A 23,151-nucleotide genomic window follows, 5' to 3' on the forward strand; every position below is an offset into this window, starting at 1 on the left:
AAAGCCTCACTCAAACACTCTCAAATTTCAAACACATGAAACACTCTCAGTCAAACCCTCACTCCAACTTCGCTCTGCCCTCTCAAAGTCACTCTCAAAGTCACTCACTCACTCTCAAGCAATCGTAGCCCATTGTTGCTCTGATCGTAGCCTGGTGAACGAAACACTCTCAGTCAAACCCTCACTCACTCAACCTTCGCTTCACCCTCTCAAACTCACTCTCAAACTCACTCACTCTCAAGCAATCGTAGCCCATTGTTGCTTTGATCGTAGCCCACCGTGCCAAAGGTACTCCTTTTTTCAATTTCAGTTTTTTGGGTTTAATTCTTTTGCCTTTGTGGAATCCATAGTGTTTATATGTTGCATGTTAACCATGATTTTCAGTTATAGTGATTTTGGGTTCCTCTGTGAGGTTATATTCAAGTGGCTCTAGTTAGCATGATTCTTGATTTCATTCTATTATTACTACCTGGCCATGAATTTTGTTTTTATAATACTATAGTTGTAACAACACACATAGAGAATATTTCTTTCAGACAGTTAGTTAGAATAATTGTTTGTTTCTAGGCATAAGACTCTGTTCATCGCTTGTAAGGCTTGGTTAGAAACTTGGAATTACTTTTCTTCCTTTTGGAACACAATTTGGGTTTTCATAACCAAGAGTATTAATTTCATTAAGTTAAGCAAATATTGCCATGATTTCCTATTTCTGACATATCTTCTTCTTCAATTTATAAATTCTGTGTAAAATGCGTGTTATGCATAATTGATGAGGAAAGTACCAAATGTAGAAGTTTGGTAAAATCACATTATTTTATCTTTCTTCAAGTTGAGAGACTAAAACAATTGTCTATATAGAGCAAGCCTTCACTTATAACTCCCAATAGAGGAACAATTGGTAATGAGTTTAAAGCTCGTTGCACTAAGCCATCACTGCATTTATTCCATTAGAAATTGGGCACTATTGTAGCCAACTGCTTTAGACCTTCCATTAAATTGACATGGTTTGTTCCTTTTGATTAATTAGATGAATATTCATCACTTGTACTAGTATGCATTACTTCCAGTAGGTGTTACTTGATTGTTGAAACTTAGCAAAATGGTTCCAATTTGTTTCAGATCTCTGTGTGGTTCCTCACATTTATCATTACATGTCACGAGAAAGAAATATTTAAAATTTATGTTGTCAGATAGTGAAATGCTGAAGTTGTTTGGTTGTATTGCTAAAATGTGTTCTTTTTGAAAATTTAAATGTCATTTTAATCTTGTGTATATATATATATATAATTTTGAAGGTGATGGAATGAAAATATATGTAGTCTTATCAGACATTGGCATAGAAAAATGGGGGTTTTCATAACCTTTTGAATTGTCTATACTCTACATTGCATTGCATAACTTGAACCGCCTTGCTCTTTTCTTATCTTTGGTAGTCTTCCTTGGCAAATTAAAGCTGCAACTCAAAAAAAGAAGTCAGAAAAGGTTAAGAGAAATAAAGGATTCCACTTGTATTGAGGTATTATTTTTAAAAATAACTTACCAATTACATAGGAACAGAAAAGATGAAGGTTGGATTGAATCCCCAATAGCTTTGGAGAGTACTCTATTTAATCCTGAGTTATAGATTAGTGCCAGAAACTTTATGTGTTCAACTAAATTACTTAAGATCATTTGATATTTTTATGTTGTGTCATTCACCACCCTTTAAAGAACAATTTGTTGCCTGATTATTGTTTAAATAATCTGTATTGCCTCCCAAATTGGGATGGAAATCATCCAATGGTAAAAGTTTTTAATTGCTTTTAGCATGGAGACTGCTTGTATAATAGCTTATGCCTTTATCTACTCCAAATGTCAATGGAGAAAAATAATGTGCTTTATGCAGGATTTGTTAATGGAGAAAAATAATGTGCTTAATGTAGGATCAGCTGATTTCTTCAATTCTTTGGAAATTATTATCCTTATGATTTTTTTTTCATTTGTTTTCTTTTTTTACTGTTTTAAATGCTTTTTCTTCATGATTTAGCTGTGAAATTTCAAATCCATCTCTCATGTAGATATTTACATGTGTATGTGTGTGTGTGAGAAAAGGCTAGAGAAATAAAGGATTCCACTTGTATTGATGTATTATTTTTAAAAATAACTTACCAATTACATAAGAACAGAAAAGATCAAGGTTGGATTGAATCCCCAATTACAGCAAAGTACTCCATTTAATCCTGAGTTATAGATGTACTTCTTCTTGCTTTCCATTCTTTGAGCATCCTTTTTTAAATAATGCCAATAAGCTGCTCTTCAGTATAGATTTTCCTTGCATGTAGAATAGCATTCCTTTGCCCCCACACTATTAATGATCTCACAGTAGCACTCTTTGTAGTATGGAGCCTCCAATCGATGAGGAGCCATAGATCTTGCAGCCTGGTTCGCTTGATACGTCATTTTTGACGCGACAACCATATCATCGATCAGAGGACATTTGGAATGGTGAGGTGAAATATCTAGTTCTAACAACTGCTTTAATTTTTACATTGTCTTTGACTTTTAGTTAGCAAGTTCTTTCAAAGTTGTATTTCTAGTTCTAACAACTGCTATAATTTTTATCGATTTTGCAGAACCTGGGCCCACTTACATGCCGTGGTCGCACTAAGGAAATGACAAACATTCAAATGAGAGATAATCGGATGATTGACATTATCAAGTTGCTAAGGCTTGAAGGATTGTTTAGGGCCCCTTTTAGAGAGATAGACCATTGCCTAATATCAGCCCTAGTTGAGTGATGGCGGCTGGAGACTTATACGTTCTATATTCCACATGGTGAGATGTCAATCACCCTACAAGATGTGGAGGCCATTTTCGGACTTCCTATAGATGGTGAGGTCTTGGTTGGGCCGACTGCTGTGGTAAATGGAAATTGGAGAGCTCTTTGCATGGACTTGTTTGGTTTTACTTTGGCGAATGACAACAAAACTTTGGTAGGGCAAAGAATTCTCATTAGTCGCCTTGTTGAGGCCATTGTAGTGCCACTGCCTCATAACGCAACAGAGATTCAGATACACGAGTATGCCCGGTGCTATATTTTAGCGCTACTAAGGGATAAGCTTTTCATGGACAAGTCAGGAGATAAGGTGCATCTGATGTTCTTGGAGCAACTGTGGAACCTTCGTGATCTGCCACAATATAGTTGGGGTAGTGGTTGCCTGGCCTAGTTGTACAGAGAGTTGTGTCAGGCAAGCGAGAAAGGGGCATTGCAGATTGGTGGAGCACGCACCTTGGTCTAGTATTGGGCATGGGCAAGGTTGCCATTCTTGTGCCCGAGGATAGAGCCCCCACCTGGATGTGATTATGGCCCATGGCCATATGCTCCACTTGCATTTAAGTAAGTATTTTCCTGATATTTAGTATGTTATGCAATGTACTCTTTTTAGTAACTAAGTAGCTACTTATCTTATGTTATTCGCTCGTAACTGTAGGTGGGTGCGGGTGCCAAGCCCGAAGAGTAGGCCATCCGGGACGACCTTGGTCTACTATTGCGAGCAATTAGTTACAATGCAGCCGAGCTAGGTAATAATATTCAAAAATTCTATTTGGTTATGTTAATTTTCCTTAAGAATATGATTGCTTCATCCTTTAACATATCTTCCGTTTTAATTTTTGTTTTTCCCTGTATTCTCCCTTGTTTCACATTTTAAGATGCTATGATAATTGTTTTTTGTTTCTATTGTAAATTGTGTGGCAACCGTATGAGGTAGACTTCGGCCACCTTCCTGACTTCTGCGTTGCAAGGAAGGACACGTGGATAGCAAGGGTGCCGCTTGTGTGTTTTTGCATAGTGGAGATACACCACCCGGACTGTGTCCTTCGACAGTTTGGATTGGCATAGGCGTAGCCTGACCGTGTTGTGTACGATGGTAGGCTGCATAGAATAGACTTGCATGGTAAGGTGGAAAAGAATTGGAGGGAGGAGCATGGACCGTATATCCTTACATAGGATACCAGAGAATAGCGACTTTGCCATGCACCTCCTCAGATTGGTGAGATGCCTCACGATCATGACTATTACCGATGGTACCATCCGGTCACTTGAAAGTATGTTGACCACAATAGCGCTAAATTAGATATGATGGTAATGTGTTCTAATTATATTTTATTGCTTGCTTTGTTTTTTCTTTAGTACATGTACGAACGTAGAATCAATTGAGTTCTTTTTTCAACAAATTTGGTTTGATCTTATTGACATCCAATTAAAAAGACTTTCTGTTGCATATAGTATCATAATAAAACTTTCAGTTCTTAGTTTAGATGAGTATTTGAGTAGATTAATAAATAAGTACTATATTATCCATTCTATAATTGTTACATAAATGTGGAAAATTCTAATTGTATTAGTTCTTTCTCTGTTTTAGATTGAAAGTCATTTAGTGCTGTTGAATTGGCTTCCTGTAGGCAGCCGAGAACACAACCATGTCCGGCGCATCCTACATAATGTGGCTGGGCTTGGTGGTGATCCTGCAGCAATTGGGCAGGCAAACAACTGTACTAAAACTGAATCAGCAACTACTGCAACCCTAAGCACAAGCGCAACACCCATAAGTACACCAACCTGTGGTCGGCGTGCTACTGCAAGCCCAAGCACAAGCGCAGCTAGGGGCCATGGTCAGCCTGTTACAGCAAGCCCAAGCACAACTGTAGCTAGGGGCCGTGGTCGGCCTGCTATAACAAGCCCAAGCACAAGTGCAACTAGGGGCCATGGTCGGCGTGCAACAACCCCTCGGGTTGTAAGTAGTCCTGAGATACTTGCACCCGTCCTACACGCATCTCCCCAGCCCGAGGTCCCTCCACCCATCCTAGATGCATCTCCTCAGTCTGAGGTCCCTCCACCCATGGTAGATGCATCTCCTTAGCCCGAGGTCCCTCCACCCATCCCAAATGCATCTCCTCAGTTCGAGGTCCCTCCACCCACGGTAGATGCATCTCTTTAGCCCAAGGTCCCTTCACCCACCCCACCTTCACAGCTCAGTTTCGATCTCGGTATTCATTCTCAGTTGACCCCTCCTATGCACCCCGAGACACCCTCATACCCACCCACTAGCTCTAGTGCACCCACTTTGCCCCTAGACCCATCCCATACTGAACCCATGACAATGATCCCCACTTATGGCCTCTACACAGAGCATCATTACCCACCTACTTCATCCTCATCCGACCCTCTAGGACCTCTGGTTGGGACTGACACTCCATAGCCAGATACTGATGTACCGGACGAGCATCCCCCTCATCAGCTCTCACCCCCACGAGGTAGACCGCAACGTGCTAGAAGAGCACCCACTTATGGGACAGGTGGACACAAAATAGGACACAAAGGCAGCTCTATGGTACGATAACATTAATTACGATGTTTACGCCTATTTTGCAGTTCACTTTATTCTTATCATTACACTGAATATTGATTGTATGCATCTAATGTCTTTGTAGCATGATGATGAGCCTAAGGATGATGCCCCACAGCCTCCTCCCCTGCCCAAACATTACACGAGGGTTAAAAAACGCAAAATTGGTTAGTCTACCATTTATTATCATTTTACGCCAAGTAGGTGATAACAATGTATGTTGTGAAGTAAAAGTTTGTACACATTATTTACCAATAAGTTCATTATATTCATATTTCATGATTGTTGAAGAGTTGCGTTCGGTTTGCAGGTGATTGACATGGTATCTCTAATGTGCTACCTGGTGCAAATAATAAATAACAGATTGAACAAATGGGGATTATGCTAGAAACCCATCAAAAGTTTTATTCATGTGAAAGTTAGGTATAAGCTTTGAATTGTATTTTTTGCAACTGAAACCTGCTTTCTGATGTGATACTTACCATATAGGAAGAGAAGACAGACTGAATGCTGATAACAGATTGGTGGTGACCAATTTCCAAGCTGAGCTTGCCCAAAAAATTGGTTCTCTTTGCAACTTTGTGGCAACTTCAATGTCTAAGCAGCAAGAACAGCTTCATTGTGTTGAGAAACTTTGTCATTCTTTCACAGGAACACATGATAAGGTATTGAATGATAAATGCATCATCATTAAATTTTATTGTTTTTACCTGATTGATCTTAATATGCATGTTTTTGATATTTTACTTTGCTTTTGTATCTGATTGGTGTTTGTGGATATATTGGGAAGTAAAAAGTTTGATTTTTTAGAGTTTCTGTATCAGCTGTTTTTAAAAGTCGAATCTTTAAGACTCGAGATATACGTAGTCGTTTTATGCCAACTCAGCAATTCACAGCAAGTGCAAAGCGAGTTTCTAAAACTTGATTTTTTATTAGATCTCAATTTTCTAAAACTCGAGATGCTATTTGTCTTAAAATTTTTAAATGTTGCCTAACTTACTACATTAAATCTCTATTAACCGCTACTTTGCAAATTCCCTCTATCCTGCGTTTATTGTGAAAATTTTCTGTAGTTGTGCGTTACAATGCAGTTAGTAGTAGTAGTAGTAAACTCTTTCTATATACTTTGGATATGTTTCTTTTGGAATAAAAAAAAAAAATTGCAACTCAATAATCGATTTTATCATGTCTTTCACCATTCATGGAACATAAAGTTTCTGATGGACAACGCCTGATGATGGTTGTATCTTCATTACCATTCATGGAACATAAAGTTTACGAGCTAAATTTTGTGCACTTGCAATGGAAGATGGTGGTGAATATTGCGGATCACGCACTGTTTTTGGGTCCTTCAATGGGCCTAGGATCTTGCGACATTACCCGATTGACAGGTATCCAACAACCTTCTAATTGCATATACGAACTTAGAAGCAGCAATCGCGGATACACTTCTTGGATAAAAGAGATTATATGTCTTTCTCGGTAAACCATATGCCAAATGATTCCATATTTGATCCATTCTGGTATTTTCCACATCTGTCTTACAATGAGGATCCTCTCTCTCTCCCTGATGACTAGTTAGGACAACTTCTGGTTCACCTCCCATGCAATTTTAGCTATTGAATTTGAACAATCATTTTTGGACATGCAGGACTTATAATTGTTTGCTGTTCTTCATTTTCCCTTGGTTCTTTTTGATGGTTTCATAGTACTGCCAACTGTTGTGACTCTTAAGTAGTCCTCTTGTACAGTTTCTTTTGTGAGATGAAAATCCAACACCTTTTTTATTCTCTTCAGCAAATTTTTTCCTATTAATATGTTGTTACTTATACTATTATTGTTATTGGTATTGGCTTGGTTATATGTTTTCTAATAAAATTAATGAACTTGGAACAAAATCTGCCATCCATTTAATAGCTGCGACACAAAATGTGCAGAGATTTTTAATTTAAGGTGCGAATAGATCATTATATAAAACAAACCGGAGTGTTATTTATTTTCAGTTTTTAACTTTTTGGAAGATGCGACAATTGTTTAATATGATGTTGAATTTACTGGTTTCTTTGAGTTTTGTTAATAATATATTAATATCACATGAACTTCCAAGGATTTATTCATAAATGACGAAAATATTAAACCTGAACATTTATTGGCTATAATCAATGTTAGACCTGGTGGCTCTTTTTTATTCAAATAGATATCATCCGAAATGTTTCTCAAAAAAAAATAAAAATAAATAAATAAATCAAATCATTACAAGATAATAATGGAAGAGGAAAAGAAATTCCTCCAAGAAAGGATGTAGTTTGCCTACTCTATATAGAGTTTTTGTTACACATATCTTAACATCAATAATGGGGGACAAGATGACTAAAATACTATCTATTTTGTGTAGGCAATATTAGTTACGAACTTTGTAATGTATTGGCATGCAATGACTTATTGTTTTTTATGATTGTATGGATAATCATGGATGCTATACATTTTGAGTATGCTATGTCATGAATGTACAGGAATTAGAAGTTATAACGTTGTCTTAACAATGTACACACGGAATTATAACATTATCTTGGACAGTTGTTATTAAAGTTCCATTTTGAATGGTTGTTTGTTGAGTTTCTTGAACAATGTATGCTAAGTTATATGTCCTATGAAGTGGTCGCAGTGAATGTTTAGAACTTTTGTGAAAGTTAAGGACAAAAATGATATTTTAGCCAAATTAATTTTAGTGCGATTTATCATATATGTTAATCAACCACTGTGCTATATCTGACTAGATACTCCCACAAGGCTACTTGAGTTTTGTTAGAAAGTAGATTGTTTTGGCATCCAAAAATAGAGCTACTTAAAAAGTAATTAATCAACCAATGTATCGGCTCAAACAAACTCCTGCTAATTTAAGGTATTTGTACAGATTAAGCATGCACGAAAAAAGTTGATAAACAGGATGGGTTGAAATATTAAATCCCAAATTAAGCTGCTTAAAGGGAAAAGAGCTTGAAGCTTTTCTTTTTCAATTTAGTTTTGTCTTTGTGTCTCACATATCTATATTCATATTTACAAGGCATTTCAGCAATTGTTTTACAGCTTCAAATTGTAGAAACATGACATCTCTTATGTAGGCAAAACTCGTAACTTTTTCCTAACAAGTTATAAAATGCGCTTTATTTGTAGAGCCCATCCATTTTTTTTTTTTTTCCTTACACTAGTTTTGCTTTTGGCTCCTTTCAAGTTCTTCACTACTTTGAGGAGGAGAATACCACCCCCATGGCTCATTAGAAATGTAATGTGTAACTTGCTTTATACTCAAGTAGCTGTCCAGACCCCTGCAAATGCAGTAAAGGCGATAGAAGAATAATTTTAATTAGTATCATCTAGATTACTAATAAAAAATTAAAAATGATAATCCTTGTCATACCATTCTCCTAATTCACGCCCAATACCACTACGCTTGTTGCCTCCCCATGCGGTTTGATCAAAGCAGGGCTGTGAACAGTTAATCCACACAGTCCCTGCCTGAAGAGCCTGTAGGACATAGAATGAAACATAGTTATTTATGAGACACGCGATGCAGATTTTTTTTTTTTTTTTTGATAATCACATGATGTAGATTTGCTTCATCTTGAGATGCTATACGAAGAAAGCTTTCTCTGTGTCATATGTATACAAGGGTTACAGAAGCAAACTCTACTTTCACCTTCTCGTGAGTTTGTTATTCTTATTATGGACGGAAAAAAATGCACCACTCCATTCAAAGCTTGAGAAAGAAAATTAAAATCAGTAGAAAATAATCAAAGTACTTTTGAGGCTGCAATGCATGGCAAGAATGTGAATTGCTTTCCTGGGTTAGTCAACAAAATCTATGCTCCATCTATATGTGGACAAGTAGCATTAAGAAACTCCAATGTTCTTACCTTGGTCAAGCGCTCACACCTTTCCAGATCTTTTGAAATTACAGCAGCACCTAAACCATAACTGTGAAAGATCAAGAGCAGAGACATTACCAAACTGTTGGCTGTGAAGCAAAATTCAAAATATTAGGACAAATCTGTGAAGGTAACTAGTGACTCACTCGGTGTCATTTGCTAGTTCAATGGCTTCATTTTCAGTAGAAAATGTTTTAACACATAAAACAGGACCGAACACCTCCTCCCTCCATATTTGCATGGAGGTGCTAACATCTGTTATGATGGTTGGTTCAATGAAAAATCCTTTCCTCAAATGCTGTCATTTCCCCCCATAAAATTCAATTAAAAACACAAATGAGATGACGGCATAGTCCATGCATTGACAATTGACAAAAGAAAATGTTCTTACCTGAGGGCGGGCACCTCCATAGAGAATGGTTGCACCTTCGTTTTTAGCAGTTGAAATGAAATTCATTACCTTCTCGTACTAAAGAAAAATGGAGAACAAATTTCATTTTCGAGAATGTTTGAATAAGAGAGATGAGAGAGTTCATTTCTTAGTAACTGTGCTAATTTAGATATGACCTTTTTGGAGAGTCTTTGTAGGCAAAGACGAGCTGTGAATGTGAGGCTACACAGTCTATTACTTTCAATAGTTAACTCAGTTAAGTTTGTTCAAGTGACAAGAATCCTTACATGAGTTAAACAAGAATTATGACCAGTGCTTTAAATGAAAAACTCATGAGCTATCAATTTGAATACCAATGCAGATTGTTGTTGTACAGGAGTACAAGAGTGCCACCTATCTGCCTGTGTGGGCCACAGGGTCAGGTTGGGGCATAGACATGAAGCCAAATTGCAGAATTTGGTTTAATGTTCTTTTCACCTAAGATGTTTTAAATGTAAAAGAGTGACTAAACTAAATAAAAAAGAAGTCATAATAATCATCCCCCCACCACCCCTCTCTCCTCACCCCCCCAAAAAAAAAAAGGCAATCATACCTGCCCTTTACTGATAATAGCACCAAGCCTGCAACCATCTTCCAGGGGATCAGAAATTTTGATGTTCTTACTCCAATCAATAAGTTTTACTAGGAAATCTGCTGCAATGCTTTCCTGACATGTTGGAAGGTTATTTATATTATTGATACTTACCAAGTAAGAACTTGAGAAAGGCAACTAAAAGAAAATATCCAATTTTTCCTTTTTTACTCACAACACTAATATGCAAAAACCATGATGAGGAGAGGCAATTTTACTCCTGGTAAGGGCAAGAAAGACGAATATCAACCCAGATTAATATCTTTGCAAACATATCAGAAAATACTTAGACCTGACTTATGAATATAGCCAGCCGTTTTCCAGTGGCTAGATTTGAAAAATGTGCAAGCATGGGCCAGGCATAAATCCTGTTAGATAATCAGTAAATAAATAACAGGAATTCTTTACAAGAGAATAGCCTCATGCATGAGTCCACCCAAGAGGATGTAAACTAATGCAACATAATCCAATAAGTTAAAACCATATCTGCCTTGGCTATGTGTTGCTTTAGAAAGTGTGTTGATAATGTGTTGTATGCTAATATGTACTGCAGTAGCCAAGTTGATATAGCAGCAGTATTGCTGATTGCAGCAGAGCAGTGTTAGTATGCCAACAAGTCAGTTATGCAACAGCCTTGCCTAGGTACATCAGTGAAGTAGTGCGCATCAGTGAAGTGAGTGCAGTAGTTGCCAAGCTGGGAGAATCAGCCTTATTGATCTGGCATGTGCTGATTGTAAATAGGCATGTTACCTATTGTATTTAAGCATGTGGTGTATAACTCAGTGATTAGTTAGATTAGTTGGCAGTTAATTAGTGAGCTGTCATTAGTTGGTTAGGTTGTTGAAATCAGTTAGTTGAATTGAGATCCCAAGGGTCGATTACACTTATATAAAGGTCATTACCTGGCTTATAAAGAATTCATTGATGAAATAAGATTGATTCTATGCTTCTACCATCAAATTCTCTAGTTTCCCCCTCTTTCTTGGAGGCCTAGCTCCCTTGAAGTATAGCTAAATCCTAGACAACTTACCACCTAAAAGAGATTCATAACACTGTGATTGTCCATACTTTTTACAGTTATACACCATAACCACGATTCTTCCAGGAAAGATTCTTCTAGACCACCATGAGCAATACATATACATTCTTGGACATGCCAAATAATAATAATAATAATAATTATTATTATTATTATAAATCCACTACCATAATCTCTTCCAACTTTGGACCGTGCTCCACCCTGGTCAACTCATGCAGTTCTGACGTGCCCAGAGGCCATAGGCAAATTTGTTCATGGTTTGGTGTCAAAACAGGTGCCTTTTCAGACCAAAATAAGTACTTTATGGTGTGGACCGTAAGCCCATACTCCTAATAAGTTGTGTCTGCACAAAGTTTCCTCCTGTGATATGACTTATGAGTTATTACCTCTTGAACACTAAAAGAATATATAGAATTTTATCTCTTGGAAACCAGTTCCATAATCCACATACCATCCCAGGCCACAGCACAGGCACGCGTCAATCTGATTAGTAAATAGCACCCAAAGACCTTAAGCCAGAGAACATGATCATCTAAAACTTATATATGCAATATAGGCCCACTTAAACTTTTTTTTTTTTTGATAAGTTTATAGGCCCACTTAAACTTTATGAGAAGTAATTGTATTTTACATTTTCAAGTACCAAAGTACTTGAAGACTAATTCAGCAAAAAAAGAAAGAAAGAAGGGTTCTTGAAGACTCGGGTACATGTTTGTGGTGCTCCTCTCAAAATTTGTTATATTACCATTCCTATAATTTATTAAATGGATTTTATTCATTAATTTTAAATATACGACATTTGACAGACATTAAAGATTGGCAAAATCAGCATATGTCCTACTTTTGAGACTTTTCAATTTTTTATGCCTAGTCTCGAATTCCACACTCCAAGTAACTCAAAACTTCCAAGTCAGGTAAGCATGACCTTTGTCAGTGAATCTTTTCTCGTGCTTCAAATTTTAAATAATTGGTAAATGGTCTTTGATAGAAGGGAAGTATATATATATATAAAATTATAGAGTCAGCTTCTCATACTCACATGAACAATGAGACGTGATGTCGCACTGCAGATTTGACCATTTGTCTTAAAGCAGCCGTAAATAGTCCACTCTGCAGCTGTTCAAGTGACAGAAAGGGTATATATAGAGGCAAATATCAACATTAGAAAATGCTGCAATTTCATGATGGCAGTATGCTTGGGCAACAACACTTTAGAGCCCAAAATATCAAATACAAGGAGCAGTTGCTATATGCTAAGAACTTTCCCAAATCTTATAAATAAGTATAAATGGTCAGAATTTTTATTAGCTCACTAACCATTGTTAAGGTCTCCATCCTCAAACACGATAATTGGACTCTTTCCACCGAGCTCTAATGAAATAGGCTGCCACTCAACCAACATAAAATAACATAAGTGAAACTGCAAGAGAATGAACATAACTTTTTAACAAAAAAAAAAAAAAAAAAATACCTTAACCATTTGAGCTGCAGCAGTCATGACCTTGATACCTGTTGCTGTACTTCCTGTGAATGCTATCTGTTTAAGAATTAATGTAACTTAATATCACAATTTTGGTAGAAATACAAAATAAAAGGTGCTACAAATATGATCAATGATGTGGGGTGTGCAATGGTAAGATTTCATTTAGTGTGGAATAGATGAAATGACTATGTGACAGCAGGACCTTGTCTATATGAGGATGAGATGCCAGAAGGGCACCAGCTTCTGATCCTAACCCAGTCACTATGTTAAGGACACCGGGAGGAATATCTACTTGTCTGCAAATTTCAGCCAACTCCAAACAAGTCCTGCAAATAAAATTAGGAGGAACAAGAAAAAAGTATTTTTTGGTTTTTGGGTCAGTAGACAAAAAGAGGTCGCAGAAGCAAGATTTATGAAAACACAAGATAATTTTCTCACACAGATGCCAATTCAGATGGCTTCAGTATAGCAGTACAGCCAGCAGCCAGAGCAGGAGCAATCTTCCAAGCAGCCATCAAAAGGGGGTAGTTCCTTCAACACAAAAAATAAAAATCAGCCGTAGTTCATAAAAGTCAATATCTTTTCATGGGGATCCATGAAGGTTATCAAAATAACAATCATCACAAAAATTCATCATTATACAGAAATTATGAAGAACTTGGACTGGAAAGGCATGTGCCATGTCAGAGTTCAATTAGGGTTAAAATTACCAGTGAATAGATAACAAGTGTTAAGCTGGATGGTTAATGACTAGCGTAAGAAGTATCAGAGATATTACTTTTAAAATAGGGAAAAAAAAATACAATTTACCTCCCCTGTGGTTTGGTTCTATCACAATTTAGTTCACAAACTTTTCATTGCTACATTTGACCCCCTAACCTTTGGATTAAAATGAAATAGTTAGCGTTCGTCCAATTAACAGATTTTGAATTTTGTTAATAAACTTTCAATTACAACTTAACCCCACATGGTTTGGCCCTATCACAATTTAGTTCCACAAAACCTTTTATTTGTTATATTTTGACTACTTAAAGTTTGGATTAAAATGAAATCTTTAAGGGGTTTTTGGATGGAGCACTATTTATTTCAATTCTATTCAAAACTTAAGGGGGTCAATGAAATTTTGTGTGCTAAATTTTGATAAAGTCAAACCAGGGGATGTAAATTGTAATTTCCTCTTTAAAATACTATTGCCTATTGATAGTCATATTAGTGGAGTACTGGAACTAAATGCTTCTTGTGTAAAAATATTAAGTGTTCATGCACCTATTATCATATAAACAAGAAAGCTCACAATATTCACATAAACCGTACTTGTCAAATTATTTTTACATAATCTAGGAAGGATTGAATAATAATTACTTGTAGGCAAAAATCCTCTGTTAGCACACCCACCCACCTATACACACATGCATAGAAGATTACTAACTGATTTTATTTTATATTATTAGTTACTTGATATCACTACATAATTTGAGAGGATGCAAAATGACAAATCCACAAAGGTAAATGGCTGCATATGTAATTTTCACCATTGAAAATTTATTGTCTAATTAACACTACAAAAACTTAGCAGATAAGTGAACCATAATGAGGACACAACAGTAACAGTTCAACCCAATTCATTGTATGTAAAGGAGAAACAAATCATAATAGCTTTAGTAATTAGTCTTGGTCCAGAATTTATATGAAACAATAATGGAATGAAATTGAATATTAATACCAGTTTTTCTTTTCTTTTCTTGTTTTTCCTTCTTTTTTCCCCCTCGTTTCTTAATTAGTTCAATTGTAGCATAAGAAGATATCAAAAAGGAACCTATATAGAGGAACAAGGATAACATAATAACATATACCAAGGAGTAATTAGTGCAATGACACCAATGGGCTCCTTAAGGACATAACTTTTGAATGATTGCACTGGTATGGAGATAGAAGCTTTCTGCTTCGCATCTAAAGCTTCTGCCAGTTCTGCATAGTAATTGAAACACGAAGCAACACCATCCTGAATGACATGAAGTAGCCAATTAAAGGGAGAAAGAAAAAAGGCACATAAAGCTTGGCCCAAGATCATTCTTATTGATATACCATATCAGATGCTGTTTCAACTAAGGGCTTCCCAGTATCAACAACTTCTAGTAGTGCAAGTTCAGACTTCCTTTCCAATACCTGTATCCAAAGGAGAGAGGAAGTCATGAAATCTATAAGAAAGAGAAAAGGAATTTCAAAACTCAAACATCTTTCTGAACATCTGTAATGGGACTGAAGTATCAATAGCACTGCAACCATACAGAAGTCAGAAACAGTATATATATTTGTAGTTTCTTTTGGCCTGAATCTATCCATAGCTTTTCAAACTTCAAAGAAAAAGGATATTTCTCAAGCTCCTTTGGCCTTGTTTGTGGCAATGGGTTGATCTCTACACTTCCCATGCAAACCAGATTTGTAAATAATCACGTGGAAAATATGAACCTGTATGACTTCTAAGAGGTTCGCCAACAACATACAATTATACACACCAACCCTGTTTACTAAAGTTAGGATTATAAGTATATGTACATGTGCACGACATGTTGAAGAGAAATTTCATTTTCATTGCAGCATATAATATAGGGACTCAACAGAGAGGTTTGCAAAACCTTTAACATATAGAAAATTCCCAGATTATAACTAATTAGACAGTTATCAAAGGAATAATTTAAGTGGTAAAGTGGAGGACTTATGTAACAATGTCAGTTGTCAAAATTTATGTAAAACATGAGAAATCCTGTCCAATTTCATCTGACAAAGATGATTGTGCAACTATAATGGTAAAAGGAATTTCCAGAAGAAAGGCCATGTTTTTCCATATGGAAAACAATAGCTATCAAATACCGTGGAAGCAATAGCACGAAGAAACTTGGCACGAAAAGCCCCAGAAGTAGAAGCCCAATCTTTCCCTCCATTCCTAGAGAAAGCCCTGCGGGCAGCATCCACTGCAATCTCCACATCTTCAGTAGTGGCTGCTGGTATATCCCCTAATGAAAACACAATATTAGATGACTGAAATTAAAAAAAAAAAAAAACTAAGAAATTAATCTGATTTCACCATTCATGGTCATGCATTAAGAAAGATCTTCTAGCAAAATATTCACGTGGTTTGAAGAAACACACAATCAGCTCAAGTATCCACTTTTCTGTTTCAAGTAAAAGGTTACTAGAAGGTTATCCATAGTACACGTCATCATTTACATCTTTCACAATAAAGACTCAATCTCATTTGCAAAGTAATGAGGCAACAGAACATTAACATGCCTTACAGACTTAACAGTAAGAAGAAAAAAGATCAGTGGAAAAATCTGTTAAAAAAAAAAAGAATTACAAAAGAGAAAACTAAGAAAAGAATCAGCACATACCAACAGTCTCTTCTGTGGCAGGGTTAATGATCGGAATCCGTTTTTTGAGAACAGGTTCTCTCCATTCACCATCGATGAAGAGCTGGCGTGAAGGGATTTGGATGGCCATGATGGCAAGCTACACAAGAACTTAGCAAGTGGACTTACTATGCATGTTCTTTTTTGTTGGTTTCACAGGGACTAACTAATAGTCTAATAAGCAACAAGAGTTCATTATTATTGTGGGTCGTTGTCATATTTTGAGTTCTTAAAAGTTAAAACGAGGGGACCATAACTTACTTTATTTCATCAAAGGAAACTCCAAATGCCACTGTATGAAATGTTGATTCTTTTTTGTAATAATTTTAAGATATGTTCATGTCTTACATGCTTTTGGTTATGGTAGTGGTAAAAACTAAAAACTAAAAAGTTAGGCAATTAGATGTAGATATGAAGCCCAGCCCAGCCATACCACGTACTGTCCAAATTCAGACCCAACTTCCAAGTAAGCCCAAGAAAAGGATTCTTATATCTCAAGAAGATAAAATTTAAGTACAATTTCTTAAAAGTGGTAACCTTCCCAATTGATTTCAACTACTTGATTGTATTGAGCAATAAAATTTAATTTCCATTGAAAAAAATCACATTGTATTAACCATATGATTGATTTCAATCGGAAAATCGAAAGTACAACATATAAGAACATGTTTGATCTAACCAAACTGCTTAATGGGGCGCAACCTGGTGGAACCCAGACTATGTAAAATATAAAATTATGTTATGGGTGCGGAAAATACAAATCATAAACAAAAAGAGTTGATAGGCCTCACTTGCCATAAAATTTCAGTCTCATACATTCTCTGCAAAACCTGAAGCAAGGGCTGCAAAATTGCAAGGCAGCAATATAATATTACAAGTTATAATTCATTCTAAATTAGTCTTACTCAGATGTTCACAATCATAGCCTTCATTTCGGATCTCAAGTATGCTATATGTATTTGTTTTAATTTATTCAGAATATCTTGGCAGGACAAAATTTTTCTCCTCAATGCCTAACTTTGATATGGAAGGAGAAAGAACAAGAAACGTCGAAAAATGTAGTGAGTAGTGAGTACTATCAAGATAAATGTTATACAACTGATATAGAATGATTATCCACCATGTATAATCAAAATTGTTCAATGATATATTCCACCTCACTGTGTTTCAAGAACAAGTAATGCAAGAAAACAGGTGTGTCACAATTACAACATCAGTAGAACTGTAAGATCCAATGGCCCATGGACATGAACCCAGTAAGTATACCTATTCTAGCAAAAAAGTTGAATACCCAAGTAATCCAGCAGCCTTTGCTTATTTCTTTACATGTGTGCAGAATTTCACGACCTCATTATCATATAAGCAAAACTTGTGACTGTTAGAATGTTATCAACTGATAAAATACAAAATCCATCATCCTTAACGAGTTGTTGGAAAGAAGCATGCTGATCTTATAAGCAGCCATCATGAATCTGTTGATAATGCTTACAAAACCCAGGCCATTTTGTCTCAACTCCTTGGAATATATATATTATTTTCCGAGAACCAAGATTAAGGGCATCACTGAGGATCCACACTTCTCTACAAGCCAACAGCATCTTTGTAGGATGTTGATCACAGTCACTTCTCAAGAAATGGGCTACTTGTATAATGCTCTCGACAAATGATGAAAACTAGGTCAAAAGTTACCACACTGATTATCCAACACATTCCACCTGCAACGTCAAATCCTTGATTCCCGCATCATTTAATATCCGAGAAACATGTGCCTTTGTAGAAGCCTTGTCAGTTTCTGCTGAGATGTGAAGATTTAGTGTCCCCACAACATCTGTGTTTGTAAAGCTCCACACGTGAAAATTCTGTATACCACATATTCCCCTTATCTTCATAACATCATTTAAAGCTTCTTTCAACTCCTGCTCATGCATTCTAGGAACTCTTTGGAGCAAAACTTCTGCAGAGTTTCTGAGTAATGGGATAACTGAAGCTACAATCAAGACTGAAATAAATATTGAGCATGCAGGATCAGCAACGAGCCATCCCTTGTACTTAATTAAAAGGGTTGATATAACAACTCCAACACTTCCCATGGTGTCTGCTAGAACATGCAGGAATATTCCTTCCATGTTGTGGTCAATATGATGATGGTGGAGTTTTTGTGGTTGGTCTCTACCAGATGAAAGTTTTGTTGAGTTGGCAAGAGCTTGGGAACCTGCTCCTTGACCATGAGAGTCTGCCACATTATGGCCATCAGAGTGATGATGATGGTGGTGGACATCAGGGACATGGTCATTATCAACTTGATGGTGATGATGTTGGTGATCATGGTGATGGTGGTCGTGTTGGTGAGCATGGTCATGGTGCTCATGCTGGTGAGCATGGTCATGGTGATCATGATGGTGAGCATCGTCATGGTGGTGATCGTGTCCCCCACTAATGTGGTCTTTACAACTGTCAGCACCACCATGAGTGTTACAGCTGTGGTGTTCATGATGGTCACCGTGGTCAGAGCATGATTTTTCAAGGCATTCATGGGAAACAGTGATACATTCATGATGATTTCCATGATCTTCACGATGATGTCCGGTATGGTCATGAGAATGTTGATCATGATGGTGGGTGTGGGAGTGGGAATGGGAGTGAGGATGAGATTGTGAGCATCCACCATGGGCATGATGATGCTCCTCATGAAAGAAAATCAAACCAACCACATTTACCACAAGCCCTCCAATTGATACAGTTAACAGACTATTAGTTGATATCTCCTGAGGATCCAAAATCCTCTCAAATGACTCTAGAACTATTAGTGCTCCAACCAGAACCAGGAAAACAGCATTAACATATCCCGAAAGAACCTCAAATCTCCCACGTCCATAGTTATACTGATTGTTTGCAGGCAAACGTGAAATATATGAAGCATATAGCCCAATTGCCAGAGCAGCACAATCAAACAACATGTGACATGCATCAGATATCAATCCAAGACTATTGCTCATGAACCCGGCAACGAATTCCACAACCATGTACCCTGTGTTGATCAAAAGGAAAAGTGCAATCTTCCGTGACTTCCTCTCACTCAAAATATGCCGTATAGGCTTCATAATTGAGGTAGAAAAGGACTCCGGCGACTCCATCCCCAATTCAAGATAATTCAAATAAACAGGATCCAACTCCCTAACAGCTACATAGAGCAACAAACCGCAAAGCAACAATCCCCAAAGCGAAAGCTCAGCAAAATAAAACAGCTCTAAAACAAGAGTACACAGAAATTCTCTCTTTCCTCCTCACCCTCTCTTTCTCTCTCCTCCTTCCAGTCCTCCTCTCTCAAAAACCCATTTCACCCAAAACCCCAAAACCAAATCTTCTCTCTCTTTCCTCCATTTCCCACTCTCAGCTCAGAGCTTTGTTCTTCAAGTCCATTCTTTTGGCCGTGGTTTTTCTTCTCCGATTCCAAGCGCTTCGATATTGCGGCACCGCCGCATTGATTCTAGCTGAATTGTCTGGCAATGTGACTGCCCGGTTCGCTTTCGAATCGAGGGATCAGAATTTCGGTGGTGGGTTTGGTCAGAATCGGATTTCTAAGTTCGTGGATTCTTGGCTTTGTTTTTCGGGTGTTTTTGTTGGCTGTGAGTTGGGATCGGATTGAATGTTTTCCATTGTCTGCTTATTCTGTTGAAAAATTTGGTGTTTCGGTGTTTCCTAGAGACAATTGTGTGAGGTTTTGGCCTATGTTGTTACCGTTGTTTCTGGTTTTTGGGTTGCTATGATCGTGTTTGGATGAATTCCGGGGACAATTAGGCAACTGGGTCAGAAAAGGGTTAGGCTGATTTCATTGTTTTTCACTACAATTGTGCTTTTTGTGCCTGCTGTTATTAGCGTAGTTGTGTTCGAAGCTGAGGGAGATAGTGTTTCCTTTGGGAATTTGATTTGGCCTTTGGCAAACACTGTAGTTTTTGGTGTGCTTTTGAGTGAGAATTATAGTGATGAGAAGTTGGCGAGTTCTAAGGATTTTCGGACAGAGTTTTTGGTTACATTTCTGTGTACTCTTGTTTAATTTAGNTGTTGAAATTTTCATTTTGATCCATTAAATTTAATTAAAGTAATATTTAGTATACAAAATTCCTATTTTTGCAATGTCTACCAACTTTGATTTAGAGAAAAAAATTATGTTCTATATAACTTTCTTGACTAATTTTACCTTTCTTTATTCTAAGAAAAAGACTAATTTCATTTGTTTTAATTAAAATATAGAAAGACTAATCTCAATGTTAAGTGCCAGCAAAACATCATCAATTCTTCTTACTCTTCAATCATTTGTTAACACACTACGTTTAAAAATTAATATCATATATTAATATATAAAAAAATATAAATTTTAAAAAAATCAATTATTTTTTCCTTTTCTATAAATTTCTAAAATCACTTTCTAAGAAATACCTTGAAATTATCAGTTAAAAAAAATCCAAAAAAATTCTTCATTTTTCCTGTGTCTTAATTGCTAAAATATAAAAGTGCGAACGCCTAACGGTATGAAAAACGGAATGAGATTAAAAAAAAAAAATTAAGATTTTCAAACTTGACCCAAAAAAAAAAAAAATGTACACATATTTTTTAACTCAGCACCTTAATTCAGATCTCTCTGTTGAGTCTTAAACCCAATGACCCAAACTTCGTAGATCCAAAGCAGAACACAACACAACTCCAAACTCCACCATGGCCGATCACCAACACCATCTCATCCAAAATCACCACCACACCACCGTCCTAACCGCATCTCCCTCCCCCAACGCACCACCACCGCCGCCGCCGCGCAATCCCAACACACCCACCACTTCAAGACTCTACCCTGTCTACCCATTCACTCCATCATCTTCATCTTCAACCCCATCAAAACACCGCCTCTCCTCTCTCCTTCCTTCACCTCCAATTCCAAACCCACCACAAAATCTTCCCTTTCCTTTCTCTTCCTCCTCCTCCTCTTCTCCCTCCGCTCCCTTTATTCCCTCCTCCCTTTCCTCCGCTCTTCCCCTCCTTCTTCTCTCTCTTCCCTTTCTCTTTCCTCGTCTCCCTCCTCTCTTTCCTCCTCACCCTCTCTTTCTCTCTCCTCCTTCCAGTCCTTCCTCTCTCAAAAACCCATTTCACCCAAAACCCCAAAACCAAATCTTCTCTCTCTTTCCTCCATTTCCCACTCTCAGCTCAGAGCTTTGTTCTTCAAGTCCATTCTTTTGGCCGTGGTTTTTCTTCTCCGATTCCAAGCGCTTCGATATTGCGGCACCGCCGCATTGATTCTAGCTGAATTGTCTGGCAATGTGACTGCCCGGTTCGCTTTCGAATCGAGGGATCAGAATTTCGGTGGTGGGTTTGGTCAGAATCGGATTTCTAAGGTTCGTGGATTCTTGGCTTTGTTTTTCGGGTTGTTTTGTTGGCTGTGAGTTGGGATCGGATTGAATGTTTTCCATTGTCTGCTTATTCTGTTGAAAAATTTGGTGTTTCGGTGTTTCCTAGAGACAATTGTGTGAGGTTTTGGCCTATGTTGTTACCGTTGTTTCTGGTTTTTGGGTTGCTATGATCGTGTTTGGATGAATTCCGGGACAATTAGGGCAACTGGGTCAGAAAAGGGTTAGGCTGATTGTTTTCACTTTGTTTAAAAAAAAAAACCATATATTAAATTTTATATATAAAAAAAAAAGAAAAAAAAAATATATATACGGTATAAAGAGCTTAGGTATAGCCGTCCCTCTCTAGAGGGATAGGGGAAGACTTTGGAATTTTTGATAGAGCTGGGTCTTTGGAGCTTTAAGAGGAGCAGCGGAGTTAATCAAAGGGGTCGGTCCAACGACCAGGTGACTAACGGGGTGATTTTGGCCGTTGGATGAGTGATAAAAATAAATAAATAAATACATAAGGTAAATTTTATATACATCTTCCAAGTTTGGACTAATGCCAACAGATTTTAGACATTTCAAAACTAATTAATTTGGTCTTTAAAATAATTAAAAAAAAAAAAAAAAAAAACTAACTATTTAGAGATCCACTAAGCTAGTTTTTATTTTTATTTCTTTTAAAAAAATTTTGAGTCCTATGAAGAAGCGTCATAGAGTCATAGTCAATGTTTTCTGGAATCTGGACGGAGACTTTTTGCCTTATTATTTGGGCGTTGATTATGGGAGACAGCTCTGACTAGTCTTACTTCATTAGCCAAGACTTCCCATTTCTTTGGAGAAACGGGATTCTGTGAACTTTATTTATTTATTTTTTTTTGGGGGGGTGGGGGTGAGATTTCTGGACTGGTTCAATGGGTCATGTTCATATAAGATAGTGGAGTGGCTTGTAGTCTAAATTACAGGCCCAAAGGTGAATCATGGGCTTATATTTGTAATGCCCATAGGCCTATCCCATTCATCTTTTTTCATTGTGGAGGATTTAAGGAAAGATAGATGAAGCTTGAACTTGATACTGATTATAATAATTCATCAGATAATAATCTTGATTATGTGGATAGGTCATGATATTTTTGACAAAATCCTCTTTCGTCTGAATTTATATAATCTATAATCAACAATTGTATAATGTATTATGTCATAATAATTGTGAAAAAAAATCAACCAACAATTCTTTTTTTTTTTTTTTTCATTCTTTGCAAAGAACGAATTTGGTGCTTACCTTGACACACTCTACCATCTCATATTCGGATACATCAACGGCCAACTCATTAGGCATATATCTCTTAATGAAATATTCCTCCAAATCAAATATTCAATCAATGAAATCCAACTTACACATTATTCCATAAAAAAATGAAATTTTATTAAACTTAACAATGCGCCCTTAAATAGGCTAACTGATGTTGCCATGGGAGGGTTTTCTAGTAAGAATCGTAGTGA

At 36.9% G+C, this 23,151-nt stretch overlaps 2 protein-coding genes and 1 long non-coding RNA gene across 8 annotated transcripts; 1 reads left to right on the forward strand and 2 right to left on the reverse strand.

The window, feature by feature from the left end:
• LOC111999618 (uncharacterized) lies at positions 1-7,179 on the forward strand. 6 transcript variants are annotated; one of them, XR_002881617.2, is made up of 10 exons: positions 1-288; positions 2,378-2,484; positions 2,613-3,376; positions 3,471-3,561; positions 3,750-4,123; positions 4,444-5,372; positions 5,473-5,554; positions 5,698-5,810; positions 5,877-6,052; positions 6,602-7,179. It is a non-coding gene; the product is annotated as an uncharacterized LOC111999618 (long non-coding RNA). The 6 variants fall into 6 exon arrangements; XR_010623717.1 differs by having other exon boundaries at positions 5,698-5,805; XR_010623715.1 differs by having other exon boundaries at positions 2,378-2,489; positions 5,698-6,052.
• Positions 7,180-8,368: 1,189 nt separating this feature from the next.
• Positions 8,369-16,476, reverse strand: LOC111999617 (aminoaldehyde dehydrogenase ALDH10A8, chloroplastic). The gene is made up of 15 exons (XM_024031748.2): positions 16,250-16,476; positions 15,729-15,871; positions 14,943-15,023; positions 14,711-14,859; positions 13,296-13,388; positions 13,060-13,183; positions 12,846-12,911; positions 12,692-12,758; positions 12,414-12,490; positions 10,297-10,410; positions 9,705-9,782; positions 9,460-9,611; positions 9,302-9,362; positions 8,806-8,912; positions 8,369-8,713 (listed from the first exon to the last, which is right to left on the reverse strand). The coding sequence occupies exons 1-15, from the start codon at positions 16,356-16,358 to the stop codon at positions 8,593-8,595; spliced, it is 1,542 nt and encodes a 513-aa protein (XP_023887516.2). The 5' UTR covers positions 16,359-16,476; the 3' UTR covers positions 8,369-8,592.
• A 917-nt stretch (positions 16,477-17,393) lies between these two features.
• LOC111999620 (metal tolerance protein 12) lies at positions 17,394-22,987 on the reverse strand. The gene is made up of 2 exons (XM_065760219.1): positions 22,931-22,987; positions 17,394-19,542 (listed from the first exon to the last, which is right to left on the reverse strand). The coding sequence occupies exons 1-2, from the start codon at positions 22,985-22,987 to the stop codon at positions 17,965-17,967; spliced, it is 1,635 nt and encodes a 544-aa protein (XP_065616291.1). The 3' UTR covers positions 17,394-17,964.
• Between the last annotated feature and the right edge of the window lie 164 nt (positions 22,988-23,151).

Source organism: Quercus suber, unplaced genomic scaffold (genome assembly GCF_002906115.3).
Source record: "Quercus suber isolate HL8 unplaced genomic scaffold, Cork oak 2.0 scaffold_358, whole genome shotgun sequence".
NCBI lineage: Eukaryota > Viridiplantae > Streptophyta > Magnoliopsida > Fagales > Fagaceae > Quercus > Quercus suber.

Bases quoted from the DNA above. Each gene is read 5' to 3' on its own strand.
- LOC111999617 (XM_024031748.2), bottom strand. From the start codon at position 16,358: ATGGCCATCCAAATCCCTTCACGCCAGCTCTTCATCGATGGTGAATGG. The intron at 10,411-12,413 runs GTGAGTATGAGA...CCAACATGTCAG, and splicing joins CATCACGTCTCATTGTTCAT to GAAAGCATTGCAGCAGATTT. The intron at 9,363-9,459 runs GTGAGTCACTAG...GATCTTTCACAG, and splicing joins GAACTAGCAAATGACACCGA to TTATGGTTTAGGTGCTGCTG.
- LOC111999620 (XM_065760219.1), bottom strand. From the start codon at position 22,987: ATGCCTAATGAGTTGGCCGTTGATGTATCCGAATATGAGATGGTAGAG. The intron at 19,543-22,930 runs GTAAGCACCAAA...TGAGGAGGAAAG, and splicing joins AGATGGTAGAGTGTGTCAAG to AGAGAATTTCTGTGTACTCT.